The sequence below is a fragment of the Strongylocentrotus purpuratus genome, unplaced genomic scaffold (assembly GCF_000002235.5).
Source record: "Strongylocentrotus purpuratus isolate Spur 01 unplaced genomic scaffold, Spur_5.0 spur5_scaffold_6, whole genome shotgun sequence".
Taxonomy (NCBI): domain Eukaryota; kingdom Metazoa; phylum Echinodermata; class Echinoidea; order Camarodonta; family Strongylocentrotidae; genus Strongylocentrotus; species Strongylocentrotus purpuratus.
Genome location: NW_022145612.1, coordinates 54,815,337 through 54,834,775, shown reverse-complemented (window position 1 = coordinate 54,834,775; position 19,439 = coordinate 54,815,337). Strand labels below are relative to the sequence as shown.

At 35.5% G+C, this 19,439-nt stretch overlaps 2 protein-coding genes across 8 annotated transcripts in view; both read left to right on the top strand.

Annotated features, from left to right (window-relative positions):
- LOC578784 (high mobility group protein B1) overlaps positions 1-7,237 on the top strand; it is a 31,830-nt gene extending 24,593 nt beyond the window's left edge. For all 6 annotated transcript variants that reach the window (XM_030972178.1, XM_030972177.1, XM_011678549.2 and 3 more), the window contains one exon: positions 481-7,237. In XM_030972178.1, the coding sequence (XP_030828038.1) occupies positions 481-768 (288 nt within the window). In that variant the 3' untranslated portion in view covers positions 769-7,237. The remainder of the gene's footprint in view (positions 1-480) is intronic.
- Positions 7,238-13,901: 6,664 nt separating this feature from the next.
- Positions 13,902-19,439, top strand: part of LOC100888845 (ras association domain-containing protein 1) — a 54,292-nt gene continuing 48,754 nt past the window's right edge. The window contains exons 1-2 of one of the 2 annotated variants that reach the window (XM_003726917.3): positions 13,902-13,981; positions 14,100-14,889. In XM_003726917.3, coding sequence (XP_003726965.1) covers positions 14,178-14,889 — 712 coding nt within the window. In that variant the 5' untranslated portion in view covers positions 13,902-13,981; positions 14,100-14,177. Of the gene's footprint in view, positions 13,982-14,002; positions 14,890-19,439 lie in introns of those variants that run through there. The other variant, XM_030972278.1, reaches the window with a different exon arrangement.

Sequence of the window (19,439 nt, the reverse complement as noted above, 5' to 3'; positions counted from 1 at the left end):
ATTGATTGCAATAAATATACTTTTGACAGACCTGAGGCTGAATTACAGTAGAAATGACAGTGATAACATGAAACAATTAAAAAGTCATCAAAATGAACTTATTGGAAGGTAATAGGATACAAGAATACAGAGGAGATAACATAGGTAAGCAAAATTTGAGGTGGGACAGTGAAGCCTTTATATTAGTGAGGATTTGCAACAACAATAATAATGCCCCAATTATTATTATTTTTTTTGTATATTAAAGATGCTTACTAATAATACGTCATACAAATACATATTTTCTTTTCTTTTGCATCATTGACTTGTTTTTTTATGGGAACTCCTCTTGGTTTTGCTTATAGAACAAGCTAGATTTCTTCATAGTGATTTTCATGTTTTTATTTCGCTGTACAACATGCAGGATTTCTCTCTGATGAAATCTTTTTGAGCTTTCCAGAGCTAACGGGTGTTTATTTTTCCACTGTTGTGTATACACAGAAGGGTCTGGTTGCAGCTACAAGTACCCCCAGAGCAGCTCCCCAGCCCCAGCCCCAGCCCGTAATTGCCCCTCCACCACCAGTTGTTCAGCATCATGCCCCACCCACCATGGTCCCTCATAATCCCCAGCCAAGCATGATGGCAGGGATGGCCATGGCACAGGCTGCCCAAGCAAGCTACAACGGTGAATTGCAAGGCCCTTCCTCCCACCAACAGGTTCTCTATGACGACGAAGGCGACGAGGAAGACGACGAGGAGTATGATGACGATGGTGATGAATATGAGTGATCATCCTGAAGTCAAAATGCCAACATCACCAAAAAGAAGAGGAGATTGAGTAAAGGGGAAAAAAAATGAAATACCTCTTATGAAGAGGAAAGCAAGAACTGTATTATAGCTTCAATTTAACATACACACACACAAATACAAAACATGCTGTGTTGGGGAAAAAAAGTTGTTGGTAAAAAAAAAAATGAGAGAAAGCAAAGCTTAGCAGGCAACTGTTTAGTGCACTAGGCTGACTGAAGGTGGGCTGGTGCTGTAAATATGGTGTAAAAAAGCCTCCGTAATATGAGCGTAATGTGTTGCAATGACAAATATTTTCCTACCTTTGGAGTTACAGATGTTTTGGATTCTCCCATTCTTTAAGCAGTCTCCTGTGAAGGTATTCTCCAAAGTCTATCTTTGGTGAAAAATAAAAAATAAATTGCAAACAAATCAATACTACAGTTACGAGAAGGTAAAACTCAAATGAAGCCAATTTTGCATTGGGTGCTTTCATTGAACTCTTGTAAGTATGTATGATACTGATATAAACTAAATTGAAATGTTTGTGACAGCATTTGGTTGGTTGATCCAACAAGTATTTCTTGACTGTCATGATGCTTTTTTGAAAAGAAGTTCTTGCTCTCTTACTCTCTGTGTTAAGAGATTTTATCTTCAAATCAATGTTGAAGAACTAGATACCTTCAAGACTTGTATGCAAGATATCTGCATATTTTGATGTACAGTAATAAACTTTTTTTCCTCTCCATAGATGGAAAATGAATATATTTTTGTCTACTTCCATAACAGGAGCAAAGAAAATCATGGAAGAGTTGCTAACCCTAAGATAATTGGAAACGAGAATATCATGAGTGAATAATTGAGCTGTACAGATCTTAAAAATGGAAAGATAAATGTAATGCGACAGCTGTGTGCGAAAAGTAGTAGTAGCTCTCTCATTGGTTGGACAGATGTGACCAGCTCCATACAAATGGAACATATTTCCTTTCTAATGACTTGTTGAACACAACATATACACAATCCCTGAGAAGGTACATTCCAAATTTTACAGACCGGTTATTTCCTTTTTAATTATTTTTTTCTCCTCTTCAGAAAAATTTTTCTGACATTTTTCAAAGATTCAAAGATAATGTTTACTTTGCCTGTACTCGCCAATTTATCCAACTCATATACATTCAATTTAGAATTGACGACACGTGAATCAGTCTAAGTTTGAATTTGAACATTCCCTTTGTAATGATAATAACCATTTTATTATTGCAAGACAAGTATGTGATGTATATTTCCAATGTGAACAACTTAAACCAATACTTACATGCCAACAGTTAGGACAGCTTTTTTTCTTGAGGGGAAAAAATTGACAGAGAACAATGAAATATTAATTACTTGCTACTTAAATTTTTTTTATCCCATACTATGCACAGGAAATTGTCCATTTGATTGAAGCTGGTCACAGGTTTTCGTGATAAATTTAACACATCTGCATGCCTTGATGTACATCTAGCATTTTATTTGTATGGTTATTTCTTATTTACATGGTTAACTTTGTTTTCATCCATCAACTGTTATCATGAAATGGCATGTAAGTAAAAAAGTGTTTAGACTTAAAGCGACATATGAAGAAGATCTAAAGATGCCTGTAAAGAGAGATTAGTAAAAAAAAAAATATCCAGTACGTCAGTGTACATGTGTGTTACGTTGAGTGTGAAAGAGTACAGTCTTAGATTGTAAGAGAAAATCAAGAATTACAGTGGCTATGTCTTAGTCGTGGGCTTCAGATATTGAATCAACATATAAAGAAACTAAAGGCGTCCAAAAATGTGAGAACAGTATTAGTATTGTATTCAAGTTTGAATAACCATTGCGTGGAGTAGTATCTGCTATTTGAAGTAACTAATTTTTATCACATATCTGGTTTTTCTTTATCGTCCTGTAGTATTTTATCTTATTTAATTGATTGATAATGATGTCTCTGTACAGTGCCAAGTTGTTTCACTGTGATCGCAATTGTTCTTGAATGCATGCTTTTGAAGAGGTTTTTGTGTGTCTCCGTTTAGATGAAGATTTCCTTCGATCTCATCAATTCTGATGATGATCATGTAGAAAAAGGTGCTAGTTTACAATCGTCACTAGTTACATTTATTGTGGCTGTCTAACGTCTTCATTTTTTTAAAACTCTACCTTGTGTAAACTTTATAATGATCTTTATTATGATCAGTTTGATTGTGCCAACCCATATTATTTTATTCTTCAACTCAGCCATGAGGCAGCTTTATAGAATTGCATTCCTTTCTTATTCTTTGTTCATTTTTCCTCTTGCTTACTCTCTTGCTGTCTGTTGCCACAGTTGCACACTGCATGCCTTATTATGCTTTTAACAGTTCAAAAAAATATATCTATTAGAGACAAGTCATAGTGATTATTTTACAGTCTCGTTAAGGAGATGTTTGCTATCACCCACGCTACTCTTGGTATTCAACTCCCAACTCCAGTATCTCTGCAATGTAACATTGACCTTATTTTATTTTTCATTAATACGCTGCTTTTGCACTTAAGTTGCAGTTTAAATGTTGAATTATTTCCCATGATCGTAATGAAGGGTCATTGTCTTTTAGTTTGACTGAGGTTTCTTTGGAGTAATGCTTTCTTATATAGATTCTACAACTCTTGCCAAAATATCAACTCTCACTAAAGGTAGGATCAACTTCAAGAATAGCATGTAATTTATACCTTTTTTAATTCATTGCAAGTCATGGCTCCACATCTGTTGACAAACACATAAAAGTTTCAAAATTTGATTTGGTTTTTTTTCCACAAATACTTGATTAAAAATGACAATCAAATTTTTAGTAAATCCATTACTTTTGTGTTTTAAAAAACAGTTTTTTATTCTTTATTACGTTGCTGTATAAACTTGATACTTGTTTAGTGATAATATTGCAATATGTATTTTAGTCATTCCATTCCATTAATAATATCCATGTCTAGTTCAAGTCTTGTTAAAATTTTAGTAGTTTCTTTAAACTATATGTCTCCCCATAGGTCTTTGAGAATTGAAGTATCTTCTGTTTTGCAATCAGAAAATGCTAAGGGAATGTACATGTAATACGCCCAACAACCAACACCATAGTTTGAAGCTAAGACTATTCTTATGCCATTAATTGTAGATTAGTCGGTAGCTTGCATAGTAATGGTGATCTTTCCTACAAGTATACAGATTGTGTTTATGTTTATTTATCCCAGAATGACAGCTCATACTTATTACAAGGTATAACAAAAACGCCCATTTTATGTGGCTTTATACCTCCATTGAAAATAAAAGCACCCTGCCTGTATTTTCAAATGAACCCTCCTGCATATATTTTGAAAGTAAAAGTGTGTTCCAGTGCTACATCTCTTGCATTTTAGTTGTCTTAGGTGATTATATGCACCCTTGCATGCATCCAGCTTTCCAAGCAAATGTCATTTCCTTTATTGTTGTTGTTTTATTTTCATTCAATCATTTGAGTTAAGAATGAAACGGAAGGAATCTCCCGGTGTAAAGAGTGGGCCTCTGTAAGAATAAAGAATTGTTTGGGGATTGTTCCAAGTAGTGAAGAGAAAGATGACGAGAAAAATTAAATGACTATTTGATGATCTTTGTATGAAATATCATGCACAAAATTGTAAGCCTTTATGGTAGCGTAACCATGTAGATACAACATGACTACTTCTAGTTCTTCCAGTTAGAAATAATCTTTCAAGAGTAGTGTCCATTTGGTTTATAATGTATGTCACTTTTTTGATGGCATGTGACAAGAAAATGTCCAACTTGAAAGGATTTCTATGGAAAATAGAGTTGGCAACTTTCATGAAATTTAGAAAGAAGATGTATTGCAAAATCATCTTTTTTTGAGCTAGCTGCCAAATGATTCCTATTCTCTTTACCGATCCTGTATTGTTATGAAAGTATTTGCCAAATAAAGTAAGTTATTGGCATTTTTGTACTATTTATAAGAAAAATAATACATTGACTGATGTATCCAGTCAAATTGAAATGTAAGGTAATAACTTATGTTTTCTTGTGTATAAAGTATGTCCATGTTTGTTGTATTCATAATGAGAGAAATAAGTCCTTACTTGATGAAGACCAACTTGTATACAGCATTTTTAGCCTGAAGTGCCAGACATTATATTTACAAAGATTGTCTGCCTTCTTTAATAATTTTTGAAATAAACAACTTTTTTCATGCATTTTGATCTGAAAATACAACATTTGTAAGACGTACAAATATTTTCAGATGTTAAAATGCACTTTTTCTATTGTAGACATTAAAGATAATGGCCTTTTCCTTGTAATGAACCCTTATGTTGTTTGCATTCTCTTTAAATGTTTTAAGCAGTTGTATCATTATTTTTCCTGTCCACATAAATAATTAGTTTAAGCCAGACACTGTGTTACACACACACATTGCATCCTCTCCCTTATGTGTTTTTTTTCCTTTTCTAGATTTTCCTTGACTGTAATTTGTGTACAGCACAGGGTTCTCTGGTACCAAAACAAGTAAACAAGTTCAATTTGAGTCTACCTATTTGCTATGTTGGCTGTTCATTTGTATATGTAAGTGTAATGAAATTTAAGAACCAAACCCTGTAATATGGTATGTTGCTGTATGTAATGCAGTGTAGTTTATTTATTTTTACAGTTCATGCCAGGCACATTGTAGCAAACATGCATTGTTGTTGTATAATCATTTCCATTCAAAATCTGATGATGTAACTTTGTAGTCTAAATGTAGCAGATGTTATTGCCTTATTATTTTAGATTCTTTTGATTTTATTCTTGTAACCACTTCAGAATACAACATTAATTGACTTATTTAAAATTAAATTTGAATCTAATGCATTTTCCCATTTATATAGGAAGGGAACAATCGACCTGTCAAATTTGTACATTTGGCTGCAATTATCTTCAGCTAAGAACAGCTTGTTGAAAAATGTCATCATTGAAACCAGACTTACATAGTCTTAATTTAAAATAGGACCCCAAATTGCTACCTCCTCCCCTACAGATACAATAATGCTGTATCTTGGGTGGCGTGAAGCCTAGATATTTAACCAGTATCCAATCCGTTATTTTGTCTGAGGGGAGCCAGACAGAAAGGCACTACACCCTTCTGGCTCTCAACAGGTGATGTGTATCTATGTGCTTGGTGCCTCCCAAAGAACAACGTGGGAACAGACTCGCATATCCTAGGCTTTAATACTTTAACGAATCAGAGAAAATGGGACTAAAAAGTAGTTGTGAGTCAGGTAGCATTACTCCTATGGCTGAAAGGGTTTATTTTGTAGAAAGGCATTACAATACCCGTCTCGGTAGAGTGTCTTTCTTCCAAGTGGAAATACAGGTATTAATTATCAGATTGCCTGGAAATATCAAGAAATCGTCCAAATCTTCCCAAGTCCTCACTTGTTCTACCTTGAAAAACAGTCCTTGGTATCTACACAAGATTTTGAAATAGTATTATATATAATATCTGTCCCTTGTACAGAAAAAAATATGCACCATGAACATCATGCACTATTAGATTTCGGCTCACCAAATGTCTTTTGTTGAAAGACATTCCATGCAAAAATATCAAAAAATGTAATATCTGTGTTTGTAAAAGCTGTAACTAAGATGACATCTTTTGTACAAAGTGAAAATTTGTAATTCTTGTAGTTAGTAATCATGAGGAAACTAAATGTAGAGACCAGTATTCTACATCTGTTTAAATGAAATAATCAAGAAAACAAATTTTAATTTATGAAAAGAAGGGCGTTTTTTAATGAACTTTCATATATTATATTATAGTCAAGGCATTTCAATCATGAGGATTCCCTGTAATTTATAGAAGAAAAAATAATTTTTCCTGCAACAACAAATGATGCATTATTAGTCTCTCCAATCGTTCAAATGTTGAAATTATGTATTCATGTAAATCAATTTCGAATATCATATAGTCTGTTGTCATGTGAATCTAATAATTTTGTAAATGGCCATTTGTATCATATTTTTAAGGTCTGGTTAAAGTAATGTCTTTCTCAGTACACCAGTGTTCAGTGAAATTCACCACAGGTATAAAAGAAATACTAAAAAGTATTTGCATCCTTTATATTTCTTGTTTGATCTGATCTGATTATAACAGAAATGAATTCAACTCTCTACTCATAATTATAATTCATTACATAGTTTTGATATGTACTACCTTTGATTCCATTCATTAATAAGAATATATTTGTTATGAATCTCAATGGCCACAGTCCTAACAAAGTATTTTGTTAATATCTGTTCATTGTCGCAATTGCTTGTCAAATTTGTTAGTAGCTAAACTGTAGGTGTACGTATTTGCCATTTTTTTAAAACTTGATGTTCTATACCTACATTTTTGTAGTAGAGTGCTTATCATTTGTACTTCCCAGTGAGAATTTTTAATAAAGATGTCAAAAATAACCCTTGATGGTTTGCTTTCTCTTTTATATTGTATTCATTGCATTGTTTTGAAAATACTGGTGCACCTTTGTCCTTTCAAATTGGGACTGTCGGCTTTGTGAACCCGAGAAAAGTTGTCAGAAGGCCCACAAGACCATCATGACGGTCTGTTGAAGCCTCTGCTAACTTTTGAGCAGGTGCGTGAAACCAACATTGTCGGTCACTGTGGGCTGTAATCCTTTAAAATGTTGATTTACTTTGAGATTTTAGAATGTGACTGTTTATATTTTCAGATGAATGAAGGTGGAATGTATACATCACTGTCAATATTACTATATAATTATGGTGGTGGTATTATAGAAGAAAAGAGGGAAAGTGGAGACGTAGGAGGGGGAGAGAGAGAGAGAGAGGGGGGGGGGGGGAGGTAAAGTAGAGAAAGTTATCAAGTTATCTTTTTGGTTGATTTTCACAGGAAGACATGGTTTCTTTCATTATCTTTCTGTAAAATTTCCTGCAATTTGTTTTTGATTATATCAAAATAGGCACTCCTCAAATGGAAGCAAAATTTGTATTTCCACAGGAGATGTGCTCCAAAGAAATGCCCTCGAGACAAAAATATGAGAAGGTAATAGCATCCCAAAAAGATCTAGATAAAAATATAACTTCCTAACACCCGTATTTCCTTCATGGAAATCGTGACTCAGTAGTATATATAGAGGGGGAGAGACAGAGAGAGAGAGAGAGAAAGAAAGAAAGAAGTAATGACATGCAGAACGGTGAATTTTTGTTGATCATGGTATATAAAAAAATGGATGTGCAGAGTCTTTTTACGCATCGTACATTATGGGATATAATAAGTCGACGTTTGTATTGGTTGTTCTTCAGAACTAGTTTATTCATGCTCCGCCCACCAAATAATATGCAGCTGAATGATTGAGCATTACGTGGAATGATATCATAGACTCTAAACAATTGAATATAGTGCTATAGATAAAAATCGATTTCACATAGGGTATGGTATTAAATTTATTTCCTACCGTCGGCACAATAGCAAAGACTTTGAAGAGACGAACTCAAAGGCAATTCCAATCCATTTTGTATCACCAACATAAATCATGTTCACTTTGTGTAATATGCTTCTGTAATATACACACAAAAGGTGGCGGACAGGACTAATGAAATTCCATAAGGTTAATTTTTCGAAAGTCTTTGTGATCGTGTTATAATCTGTGCTAACTGATGGGAATTTCGTGTAGCAATATAAAACTGGCCACTCCCCAATGTCGATTTCCGTGCAATCATTATTGTCATAATTGAGATTGGTGGTGACTAATTATATTATTTCTCGACTTATCCAGCAATTTGTGTCATGGGTGTGCAAATTATATTGTCTTTCGGAACAAGCCTGGAACCCACTGAAGCAATTTGAATGCATTATTTACTCATAAAGTGCCACTAAAGTGGACTTGATTTTAAAGTATAGGGTTGGTAGGATTTATTCCATAACAGGGCGTAATTTAGGTCATTGACCTGCCTGTGAAATACGGTTGGGGCTATATAAAAATGATTTATTGTGAAATATGGTCATACCAAACGCAACAATTCTAAAACGCAGAAATACAGATACCCTCAATAATTATTATCTGATGAGCGTCTGCCTCACTTGGATTCCTAAGCATAATTCTAATTAGCATAATGATTGAATGATTAAAATTATGATTAGGCTTAAGGTAATGGGATTGATTCGGAGTAGATGAGTAAATGAATCCCTGGCTTTACAAAATATATTATAAAGCAAGAATATTGTCAAAAAGCTCCGCTTTGCAGTGATTTAATCTGCACGGGATTGTACTTGTCTTGTCAAGCCTCTTCGTTCGTTTCAGTGTGATCAAAATGACGATTGATAAATTTACAAAAACGATATTATGATGGTGGAAGTATATTCTCAAACTCAAACTTGGAGACCCACTCTATCTTCTATCAAAGAGGAGAAAACTTCATTTTGGGGAGCAAGCTTTAAATTGCGTCAGATTTTCTTTGTGCCTTCATTGTTTAAAGGTAATACAAAGTTTTGGTATGAGGTCATGAATTTGGTTCAAATGATCATTGGAAGCATTATGCGATCCTACAATATTCAAATGATCGTTGTGAATAATAAACTCATTTTGTTGTATAGCTCCCTCTCAAGATTGATATTACTTTAGCTTTAAAACAATGTTTCTTGACTAAAATTGACCGATTTTCTATTCCCGTTTGGAAATTATCAGAACTGCATTTTCCGAGGTTTTCATGGTCGCAGCTACCATGGCCGTCGGGATGGCCGTAGCCATTTGAAATTTATCGGGAGCATCGATAAATTTGATATTTTAATTTCTCAAAATCCTTTTAGAGCGTTTTAGAGCCCAATATTTTCAAATATGCTTATTTTAACACTAGGTTTCACAATGGTAATGTAAATTCTAGATGTCATAATCCAATCCTGTTGAAATATTACCAAAGCTTTGTAGTACGGCCTTTCTGTAAGGTTGATTTAATTTCACACATACTCTCTTAATTTCTAGGACTTATTTTAAAGTCCAAAGAATTTATTCTAAAGCCAAGGGGGACTTGGATCAGTAACAACTGTCACTGATCCAAGTCCCCCTTGGCTTTAGAATAAATTCTTTGGACTTTAAAATAAGTCCTAGAAATTAAGAGAGTATTTTCCTTTACAGGGATCTAAAAAAAATATATACGCACAATTATTCATCTCATCAGACAAAAGTACAAAAATAATAAGAATTACCCCCCCCCCCCCCCCCCCCCCCCCACCTTCGGCCACAGAATGGGTCCGCCACTTACATTGTATTCATGCTGCGCAGATGAACATCAGACGAAGTTCATTGCAACGTATACTTGAACCACAAATAGAGGAGGCCATTCCCCACCCATCCCGCACGCGCATATTTTTTTTTTTTTACACATTACTGTTTAGCCAGTTCAGTCAAATATACTGTGCAAACGACTAAAGACAGAGTCTAACATTACCTTTAGCAGTATTTTTGGATTGCTGGAGCTGTACATGTGTAGGCCTACATACTCTTTATGTCTTTGTTTCTCCTTCAATTTATCCTCTTCTCTTTCGTTATGTATTTCTTTGTTTCTCCTTCAATCTATTCTCTTCTCTTTCGCCATATATTTCTTTGTTTTTTCTTCAATCTATCCTTTTCTCCTTCGTTATAGGTATTTCTTTGTTTTTCCTTCAATCTATCCTTTAATTCTTTTTCGTTATGTATTTCTGTTGTTCTCCTTTAATTATTCTATCCTCTTCTCTTTCGTCATCTCTTTCTTTGTTTTTCCTTCAATCTATATCCTTTTCTCCTTCTTTATGTATTTCCTGGCCTTATAGTCTTATACCCGAATCTATATTCCTCATTAAGCTCTTCCGTTATGTATTTATATGTTTCGTTACTTTGGCCTTCAGACATGTGCTCCCCCCCCCCCCCCCCGGCCACAGAATCCAGGGTCCGCCACTTACATTGTACATGTACATAATAATAATTATGACCGTTCTGGTCAGTGGAAAATGAAACGCATTTGATTATTTTTCGAGTATTTTATGGACTTTACACAAAAATACAAAGCTATAATGATGTTATAGTTAGTTTCTTTTATAATTGGGATTGCCAAATTTTAAGCGTTTTCATTGTTTTTAATGTACATGATTATACAATCAATCTGGAGTAGGCTTACCCATATTTCCCCTTTTAACTTAAAAATTTAAAAAATGAAGTCTATCGGAGGCAAGCTTCTAACTGTGTCCTCTCGTATGAATGTCTGGAATTGCATCAAGTTGAAAACTGGCATGGATTCTATTTGAAGTACGTCCTCTTGCGTCGAAACGCAGTATAACATTTTGTTATGTTGAAAATGCGTTTGCATGTTTGTGAACATTATCAAACAAGCAAAATTATCTACCCCAATATTAATACTTACTATTTCTAAGAAGAGATTTTTAAACATCGAAAGTGTAAACTAGAGCGAACGAATTTAACAAAGCAAAGACCGGAGTCAAAGTCTCTTTTAAATTAAAGAAGTCGGGAATTAAACTCCTTAAACAAAACAAAAAACACAGAACTGGTGAAAGAGGGTGGGGGGATAGAGGAGGAGAAAAGGAGGGAGCGAGAGAGAAAGATAGAGAGAGGGGGAGTGGGGGCCCTGTCGATAGATTCGAGTCGCCTCCAATTTTTCACATTGGACGCAATCCACTGTGGGCACTTCGCTCCCGCTTTGAACATTCTCACCTCTAAATATAAGAAAGTATGCCTGGATGGCGTATCAGGAGCGGAATGTTTCCTTGAGTTGGACTAAAGAAGGGAGGAGGTAGTGGTAGTGGTGTACTTCTGGATAATACTTATCTGGGCAGCACTTCGTGCTAAAATCTATAAATCCGAACCGGTTCAATTCATTTTTCTTTCTGCCTGTTTCCCCCAATTTCACCGCGCTTTAAGGGGGAGGGGGGGGGGGGGGTGGGTTGTCACTCTATTACAGATATACCCCACTTATTCAATTCCATATTGAATGCGTTTTCTTTTTTGTAAAGGTTGTGTGAAGATGAAACACATTTAGGCTGAGGCTTATGATCATAACTCAGTTTCACTTGTCGGGGGTAACGCTTTTCTATAATTAACCTTAATTTACAAAAGAATCTAATATGAATTTTTAAGGTGATCAAATTACAAAATAATGATTAATGGAGAAATAATTTTCTTTAATGCCCCCTTTTGGAATATGTGCCCATTTCACACTCATTCCACGAAACTGACACTATCGACCGACAGCCCTCATAGACTGACAGTCCACTAGACCGACAATCAGCCTTTTCACACACAGCTAAAATTCTATAAACATGATTAGTTCACACACAGAAATTTGGTGCGATCGTTAATCGTTTCGTGATTAACTACTGCTCTTAAAATGCGCAGTAATGCCATTGCGCATTGAATGTCATGTCATATCAAACAAAGCGCACGCTCCATCCAGTTTAAACACGTTTAAACACGAATAACCGTTCACACACAAAATGTCAAGCTCTCTAGAATACGAACTTCGTATCTGCAGCCTGGTTTGAGGGGCGTATGAATCGCGACTTCGTATCTATCCGAACATCGTATTACGATGTTCACACAGGGAAAATTCTCTTTGAACATGTTTAAAACTTAAGTTGAGTTAAACACGTTTAAACTAATCATCTCTAGCTACGATGAATTTTAGCTGTGTGAAAAAGCTGTAAGTCGGTCTCGCAAACCTTTTGAAGAGTTGTCGGAAGGCCCACCGGAGATCGCCATATCACCTTGGACCAAACTCTTACAAAATGATGAGGACTCGACCGCATGCATACATTATTTTTTTTTTTGTATAGAAAGATAAAATCGTGGCTATCAGAAAACAAAAAAAAGGCCTATATCACTGAGCCGGTCACGCAATGATTATCATTCTAAAAGAAGCAATGTTTAAAATCATTCACTCCTCTAGAACTATTGAGAAAAGTTTAATATTGATTTTCAGCTATACTACAGAAATTGATGCGGGGAAATCTTACCATAAAATGAAATCTATGTCATTTTTATCAAATACTATGAATATGTTACTATGCACTGCTTTTTAGAAAAGTTAGAAAAGTTTTAAAAAATAAATAAATAAATAAATGAGGAAAATAATAACACCCGGAAAACATTGACAATAATAAAGGCTAAGGTTTTCAAACGACAGCCACTTGGAAACCAACATTAGCTGCTAAAACCGGGAATGATCTCATAACTGCTGTTATGAATGAGATTGCTCATATAGGAAGCTATGCAGGAAACAACAAAACGAAACGAAAACAAGACCTAGGTATGATATTCACGCTAAAAGTTGCAAACACATGCAGAGGTTTCAAATAAAACAACAAAAATGGCTGAAAGGACGAAGGGGGTAATGTCGTGATGACCACGACAACCACGATGATGTTGATAAGCATTCAGTTTTCTCCTTTTCACTCAAAGTTCAAATGATTATGATGATGGTGACGACCGAATAATGATTATGATGGCCACCCATGGTAGCCTCATCGGAACTACTACTGATCTTCCAGGGGATCTGGAATCCGATAATCCAGTATTACCAGGGTCTAGAGAGACAAGTTAGGGTAGAAAACCTTGTTCAAGGATGCAAGCACCGGGTAGGGATCGAACTCTGGAAGAACCTTCTCCGGTATACCACAGTTATTTGTAATGTTCTACTCTCGTGAAGAAATGCGATTGAATATGTTACGTTTTGTTCTAATTTCTCATTGAAGGAATATATTTTCTATCCACTAATGTTAATGTTATATTCTCTGCAGTATTTCTTCTTCACTTTTCTGAACCTTTCTCCTCTCGTCTTCCATTCTTCATCTTTATCTCCTTCTCATCCATGCATGCAGTCCGACCTTTCTTTCAATTCCCACCTGCTCCGTATCACCTAAAACGATGTGAAAATGATAACATTAAATGAATCCCTGCTAGATTTTATGTTGTATTAATATATTAGAAATTTATTCAAACAAATTAAAAAGAAAGAAAGAAAGATCATCTCAGATTGCCATAGACCTATATTCTTTATTCAAATTACATCGGCACGTAAATTTATAAATATTATCTTGAGTTGCGCCTTGAAGAGAGAATAGTCGATGATGAATATTCGAACTTGAATTAGCGAAGCATGGAGGAGAACCAAACAACTGACGCGAAACACCGACTAAAAGTGAGTAAGCACAGTGTTTTGTAGTAACTAACTATAATATGTTACACGTGGTTGTACCTTGTAATGTTATCAAGATAATTATCGATTAATTGGCACCTTCTCTCTGTTCTATTTCCAGCGATTCTAGGCCACCAATCTTTATCACCAGAGGAAGTGTGAAGTGTAGTAGCCTAGGCGCACAGAGGTCGCGGAAATCATGAGTGCCAAGCGGCAGGCAGCCGCAGTTGTGACGGCAGCTCCAGTCGCAACATCACTGCCAGCTGAAGGACCAGGAACGGTCACTAACGAGTCGGTCAACAGCCAACTCCCCCCAAGTCAACGGGGCCCTATCGGCAACATAGCCGCATCTTCCTCCAACTTTGTTGTTAGTTCTATCGGGGGAATGTTCAGCAAGATGACAGAGTATTTTGAAATGCAAACAATTTCTGATTCCAGGGGATTTGGGGATAGGTCTACCTCAACGGACGATTTTGATGATGATTTTTACGACTCGTTGGACCATCTTGAGGGCCATCCTGTGTCCAACAACACAAACGATAACGGCCAGAGAAGAGGAATTTTTGCTGGAATAAGCAGTTACTTTCAACCATCGAAAAAATACCAAGCAGTGCCAACACATAACAATGATAATAACAACAGAAGAAGAGACTCCTCCAGTGTGGATGGAGATCTCAGTAATTCATCCTTTTCATCGTTTCAGGACCACATGAACACATCGTTTTGCGAACCATATCCTCTGATTGACGAAAGTGTGAATGGGGAAGGGGTATATGTAGATGACGGAAGGGAAGGAGAAGGCGGAGAAGGACACAAATTTGTGCCAACACAATTGTTGAATATCATCACGTGGTGTGATAAATGTGGAGAACTTATCTGGGGATTCTATAAACAGTGCCTTCGATGTACATGTGAGTATGATATTAACAGGTCACATTTAAAGATTTAGTGAATTTGTTTTTATGATGAAAATTTATTTTTAACTTTCTGTGTTTGAAAATTAAATTTTTAACCACACTGATAAAGTGATTGAATGAAGCCTTTGAATAATTGATCTATTTTTATTGATTTTTTACACAGACCTTTATTTAAAAAAAAATCACTTCATTATGACAATGCTGTATTACAGGTACTCTTCATAGTGTACATGTAGATGTATCTTCTTGACAGGAATGTGACTTGTAAGCAATATATTGACCATATTGCAGGCTTTATAGACCACATTACATTTGTATTTCAAATAATTTTGCATCTTGTCTGCATCTATAGACTCGTAGCTACTGCATTGATAGTTTTTTATTTTTTATACAGAGAACTTTCTGATTGGAATAAAAAGTAGACTGCATTATATTTTCACATATTCTATTAATTTATGCAATTTATACATGTAGATTTAACATTTCTTCTTCCAGTGTAAGTGCTCCTTGAAGGTGATGAAGATAAACTTATCATTTATTTCAAAGGGACCAATTACCTTTTTTCTCTCCCTCCAAGATATATTACTTCTTTTTTTCTCTCTCTCCGAGAGATATTACTTCTTTTAAAGAGATACAGCATGTTAAAATCAAGAAATTACCTTGTGCAATATATGCAAGTTTCTTTGCATATATCGTCCGTTACAGTTACACATGTACAGTACATGTGTTATCTTGACAAAATATTTTAACTATTGTCACATCATGATCATTGTTTGATTTATATACACTAACCTACATGTACATGCACATGCTGGCTCTTATACCAAACTCAAAATATATAATATTTGTCAGTAGTCACAATACAATGTATTCATCCATCTAACTGCTGAAGTGCATCATCACTATACTCCTCTGCTCATACATATGTAACTGCAGATAGAGTGACCATCTCTGTTCAGTTTAATTGTTCATGAATGCAGGATTAGGAGGAGGTATCTATAGAGAAGAATCAAATCCCATTGGCAATTAAGACATCCAGATAACCTATTTGGGATTTGATTGCATTGTCCGATCATTAGCATTTAAGGTTAAAGTCTTGCCCACCTTACCTCATTAGCCTTAATCCAATCAATCAGACATAATTGCTAATTACCTGTACACACATTATAGGCTAGCCAGGTCCTGATGTGTCCTGGTTGGTGGATTGAGATGGTCATTCCCATGGAGTGTGCCAGTGTTTAACCCTTTCAATACTGCTTAAATGACATTGTAGCCTTTTTAGACCTACATGTAGATGTAGAGGAATTTGTGTTATATTGAGAAAAACCATGTGTATTGTGTGGGTTAACTCAGGCTCCATAGTCCATACTAGCTACAATTTCAGGGGGTCTTAATGGACCCTCAATAAAAGTTTACATCCTTGAATCTAGTACTGAGTTCGAGTTTAGGAGCTGATGTACTGTACATGGTAAATAATAGTTTAACTACTAATACATGTACCTGTACATGTACATATCTACTCTATATCTAGTATCTACTATCTATGGCATTCTATGACACAACTTTGTGAACTAGTGTAACTGTAAGATGCACTTTGGTATACTGGTAGTAATACAATCTGTTTATATCAATGGCATTTGGAGGTTGTAACATTGACAAACATGTACCAGATCTCAGTTTACAATTCCTACAGGAAATGAGCTACATTGTACTTTGTAAAACTGTTCAGATTCATTCAAAACTTTACGTCTGCTGGTACACTGTAGTGTATATGTACTTTACATGTACATGTATGTGCACAGCATTTACCTTGTATGTATGCATGGTCATGAGAGTCAATTGTTGTTTATGCTGGGAGACCATTTTCTGGACGCTGTTTCATAACAAGTTACAATAGTTGTCATAAGTTACTGAAATCTTATATTGGCTGAAAGCATATTTGGTATAGAAATGTGCCTCATGTTAAGTTTTATGAAGGGGGGGGGGGGGGAGGTCCTAAATCATGTGCTTATTTAGAAATTGATGGCTAGATTATTCACTAAGGCTGCGACGGGTAGTCGAATGCTCGAGTACCTGCACGTTTGACAACTACTCGGGGACGATTTCTTGTACCCGAATATTCGGCTGCAAAAAAAAACAAAAAAAAAATGTCCAGGCCGACGCTTACCCGTGCCAGGGAGAGCGGCGGCCGCTGGCATGGTACCTTTGGTAAAAATGTATCCCAACTCAAGAACTGTCAAACTCACCACTCAGAAACTGGGACCAAATGTCCGGATTTCTGTTTGGACTCAGAGGACAATGGATTATTCTGCCATCTTTGGTTTTTAAAACAGCATTGTTTACTGTTATTATTATTATTAAATCAGCCCCTTCAACTGCAACTCGAAGTTAAATTGCATGCGTTTTCGGCTGGGATACTGCACCAGTGGTATCGTGGTGGCAAAATTTTTTTTTTAATTAAAAAAAAATCAAAAAATTCAAAAAAATTATAAAACAACATGGCGTCTGAATATTCAAGTATTCGCTTGTAAGCCTGGGAGTGTACTCGGGTACCTCATTACACTGTTGTGCACAGCCTTATTATTCACTCTATCAGCTTTGCAAATTTTATTCTATGTATTGTACTACCATACATGTAGTATGTTGGAGAATGAATGAGTGTTCCATACAAGATTTTTGTTCGATATCTTGAGCACTTCCATCATCACACCATGATGCATAGCTAATCCACAGTCTGCAGCCGAACCATGAACTCGTTGGTTGATGAGTTGATATGGATGCATGATATGAGGTGAGGACTTTCCTTTCTCTGGCCATGAAAGATCAACAGTTTGTCCATGAGTCCCTTTCCCATACATGCGATGCGGTCAGCTTTGAAGGGTTCCAGCAAGGCATCTGCTAAATTCATCAGAGAGGGTTACAAGCTCCATCGCTCTATATCTCTTTCTTTCTCTAGGAAATCAAGCAGACAGGTCGTATGTACATTCCATTTTCAAAATATGGAAAGTGAACTAAATATTTATATGCATACATTTAAGCCTAAACAGTAAACAGTAAGAGTAGGATAAGAGTGAGATACAGTACATACATGTATGTGTAGGATGATACAGGCTGTACCCCACTGTTAAGTGTTACTGTATCAACTTTCCTGTCCTTATTTTTGTATATACAGTATCTTTTTCAAAAATGGCAATCTTGAAAAGAACACTGTACATGTATTTTTTAGGAACATTTTTTCTTCAAATTCTATTATACCACTATTACATTTTATATCAGATAAAAAATGTCACAACATGAATGATGACAGTACAGATGACCACCGGCCTACGGGTACTTATACAGTTGTAGGTAGTACACTGCAAGTGTCTTGGGACCCCATTTAGTTCTCCCTAGTATCATTTAATCCCATTGATGTGCTATCAAGGAGGTTCAAGCTTCAGGCTCCCTAGGAAGTTCACCCTGATAATTAGGTCACATAAGTAAAAGCAAAACAATGAGAGAAACAAATAGTGAAAGTTTGAGCAATATCAGATTAAGAGTAGGAAGTTATGAATTTTGGAAGTTGTCTTCAGTGAAACTCTCCATTTAGCTCTGTACAATTTTTTAAAAATAAACTTTCATTTTCTTTGTTCTTGATGACGATTGTTCCATACAGGGGTTGTATAGAATTAGAAACATATTTGCAATAATTATATTTAGGGTGCATGTATGATTTTAATTGTATAAACTTTCATTTTCTTAGTTATTGATATGCTTTCAGTTTTGTCATGTGGTGGAGTTGACATTGGAATATTGAGATAGGAAATAACCAGTTTTTATTCGTGATAAAAATACAACCACTCAAGGCTGTTGATAAGAGAGCAGTACATGTAGGTACAACATTTACACGTAGTGTGCTATTACACTCCATATAATTTATATTGATTCAAGATGTTGGAATTCATAGCAATCTCACAAAATATTGCAAATGCTGCAAATCTGGCATATTTCCAGATTCTCTTCTTGATATTCCTTAGTGAACTACAGTAAGGGTTTGGCTCCATGTAAAAGCACCCTGCTGAACCCTGCTGAATCATGCTGATACCTGTAACTTGACATTTAAAGATGTCAGACATAGTCAATATCATCTTCTTCTTTTTTAGATTAAAAAGGCACACAAACAACAATCTTTGGAAGGGAAGCTTTCACAGATTATTTTAGGAAAATTGTTCAAAATGTACAATGTATGATTACTACTTTTGCTTGTCTGAGTAAACCGATGAACACGTCCCACTGGAATTGTAATTGATGAATTTAATGTTTGTGCTTTGATAGAAAGTCTGTTGCAAGCTGACAAATTATATGTTCCATGCTAGTACAAAGTTTTAAAACTCTGTTTTGCCCTTTAATTGCCTGTACAATGTAATGTACATATCGCTTGCTTGAGTGTACTAACCTAAATTGCAGTATAAGACTAGACACTTTTTTTACCTTCTGTAAACTAGTCATAAACTCATAAATGTAGCAAGTGGTTAAAAGCTATCTTGTAATTGGTAATAGTCGGC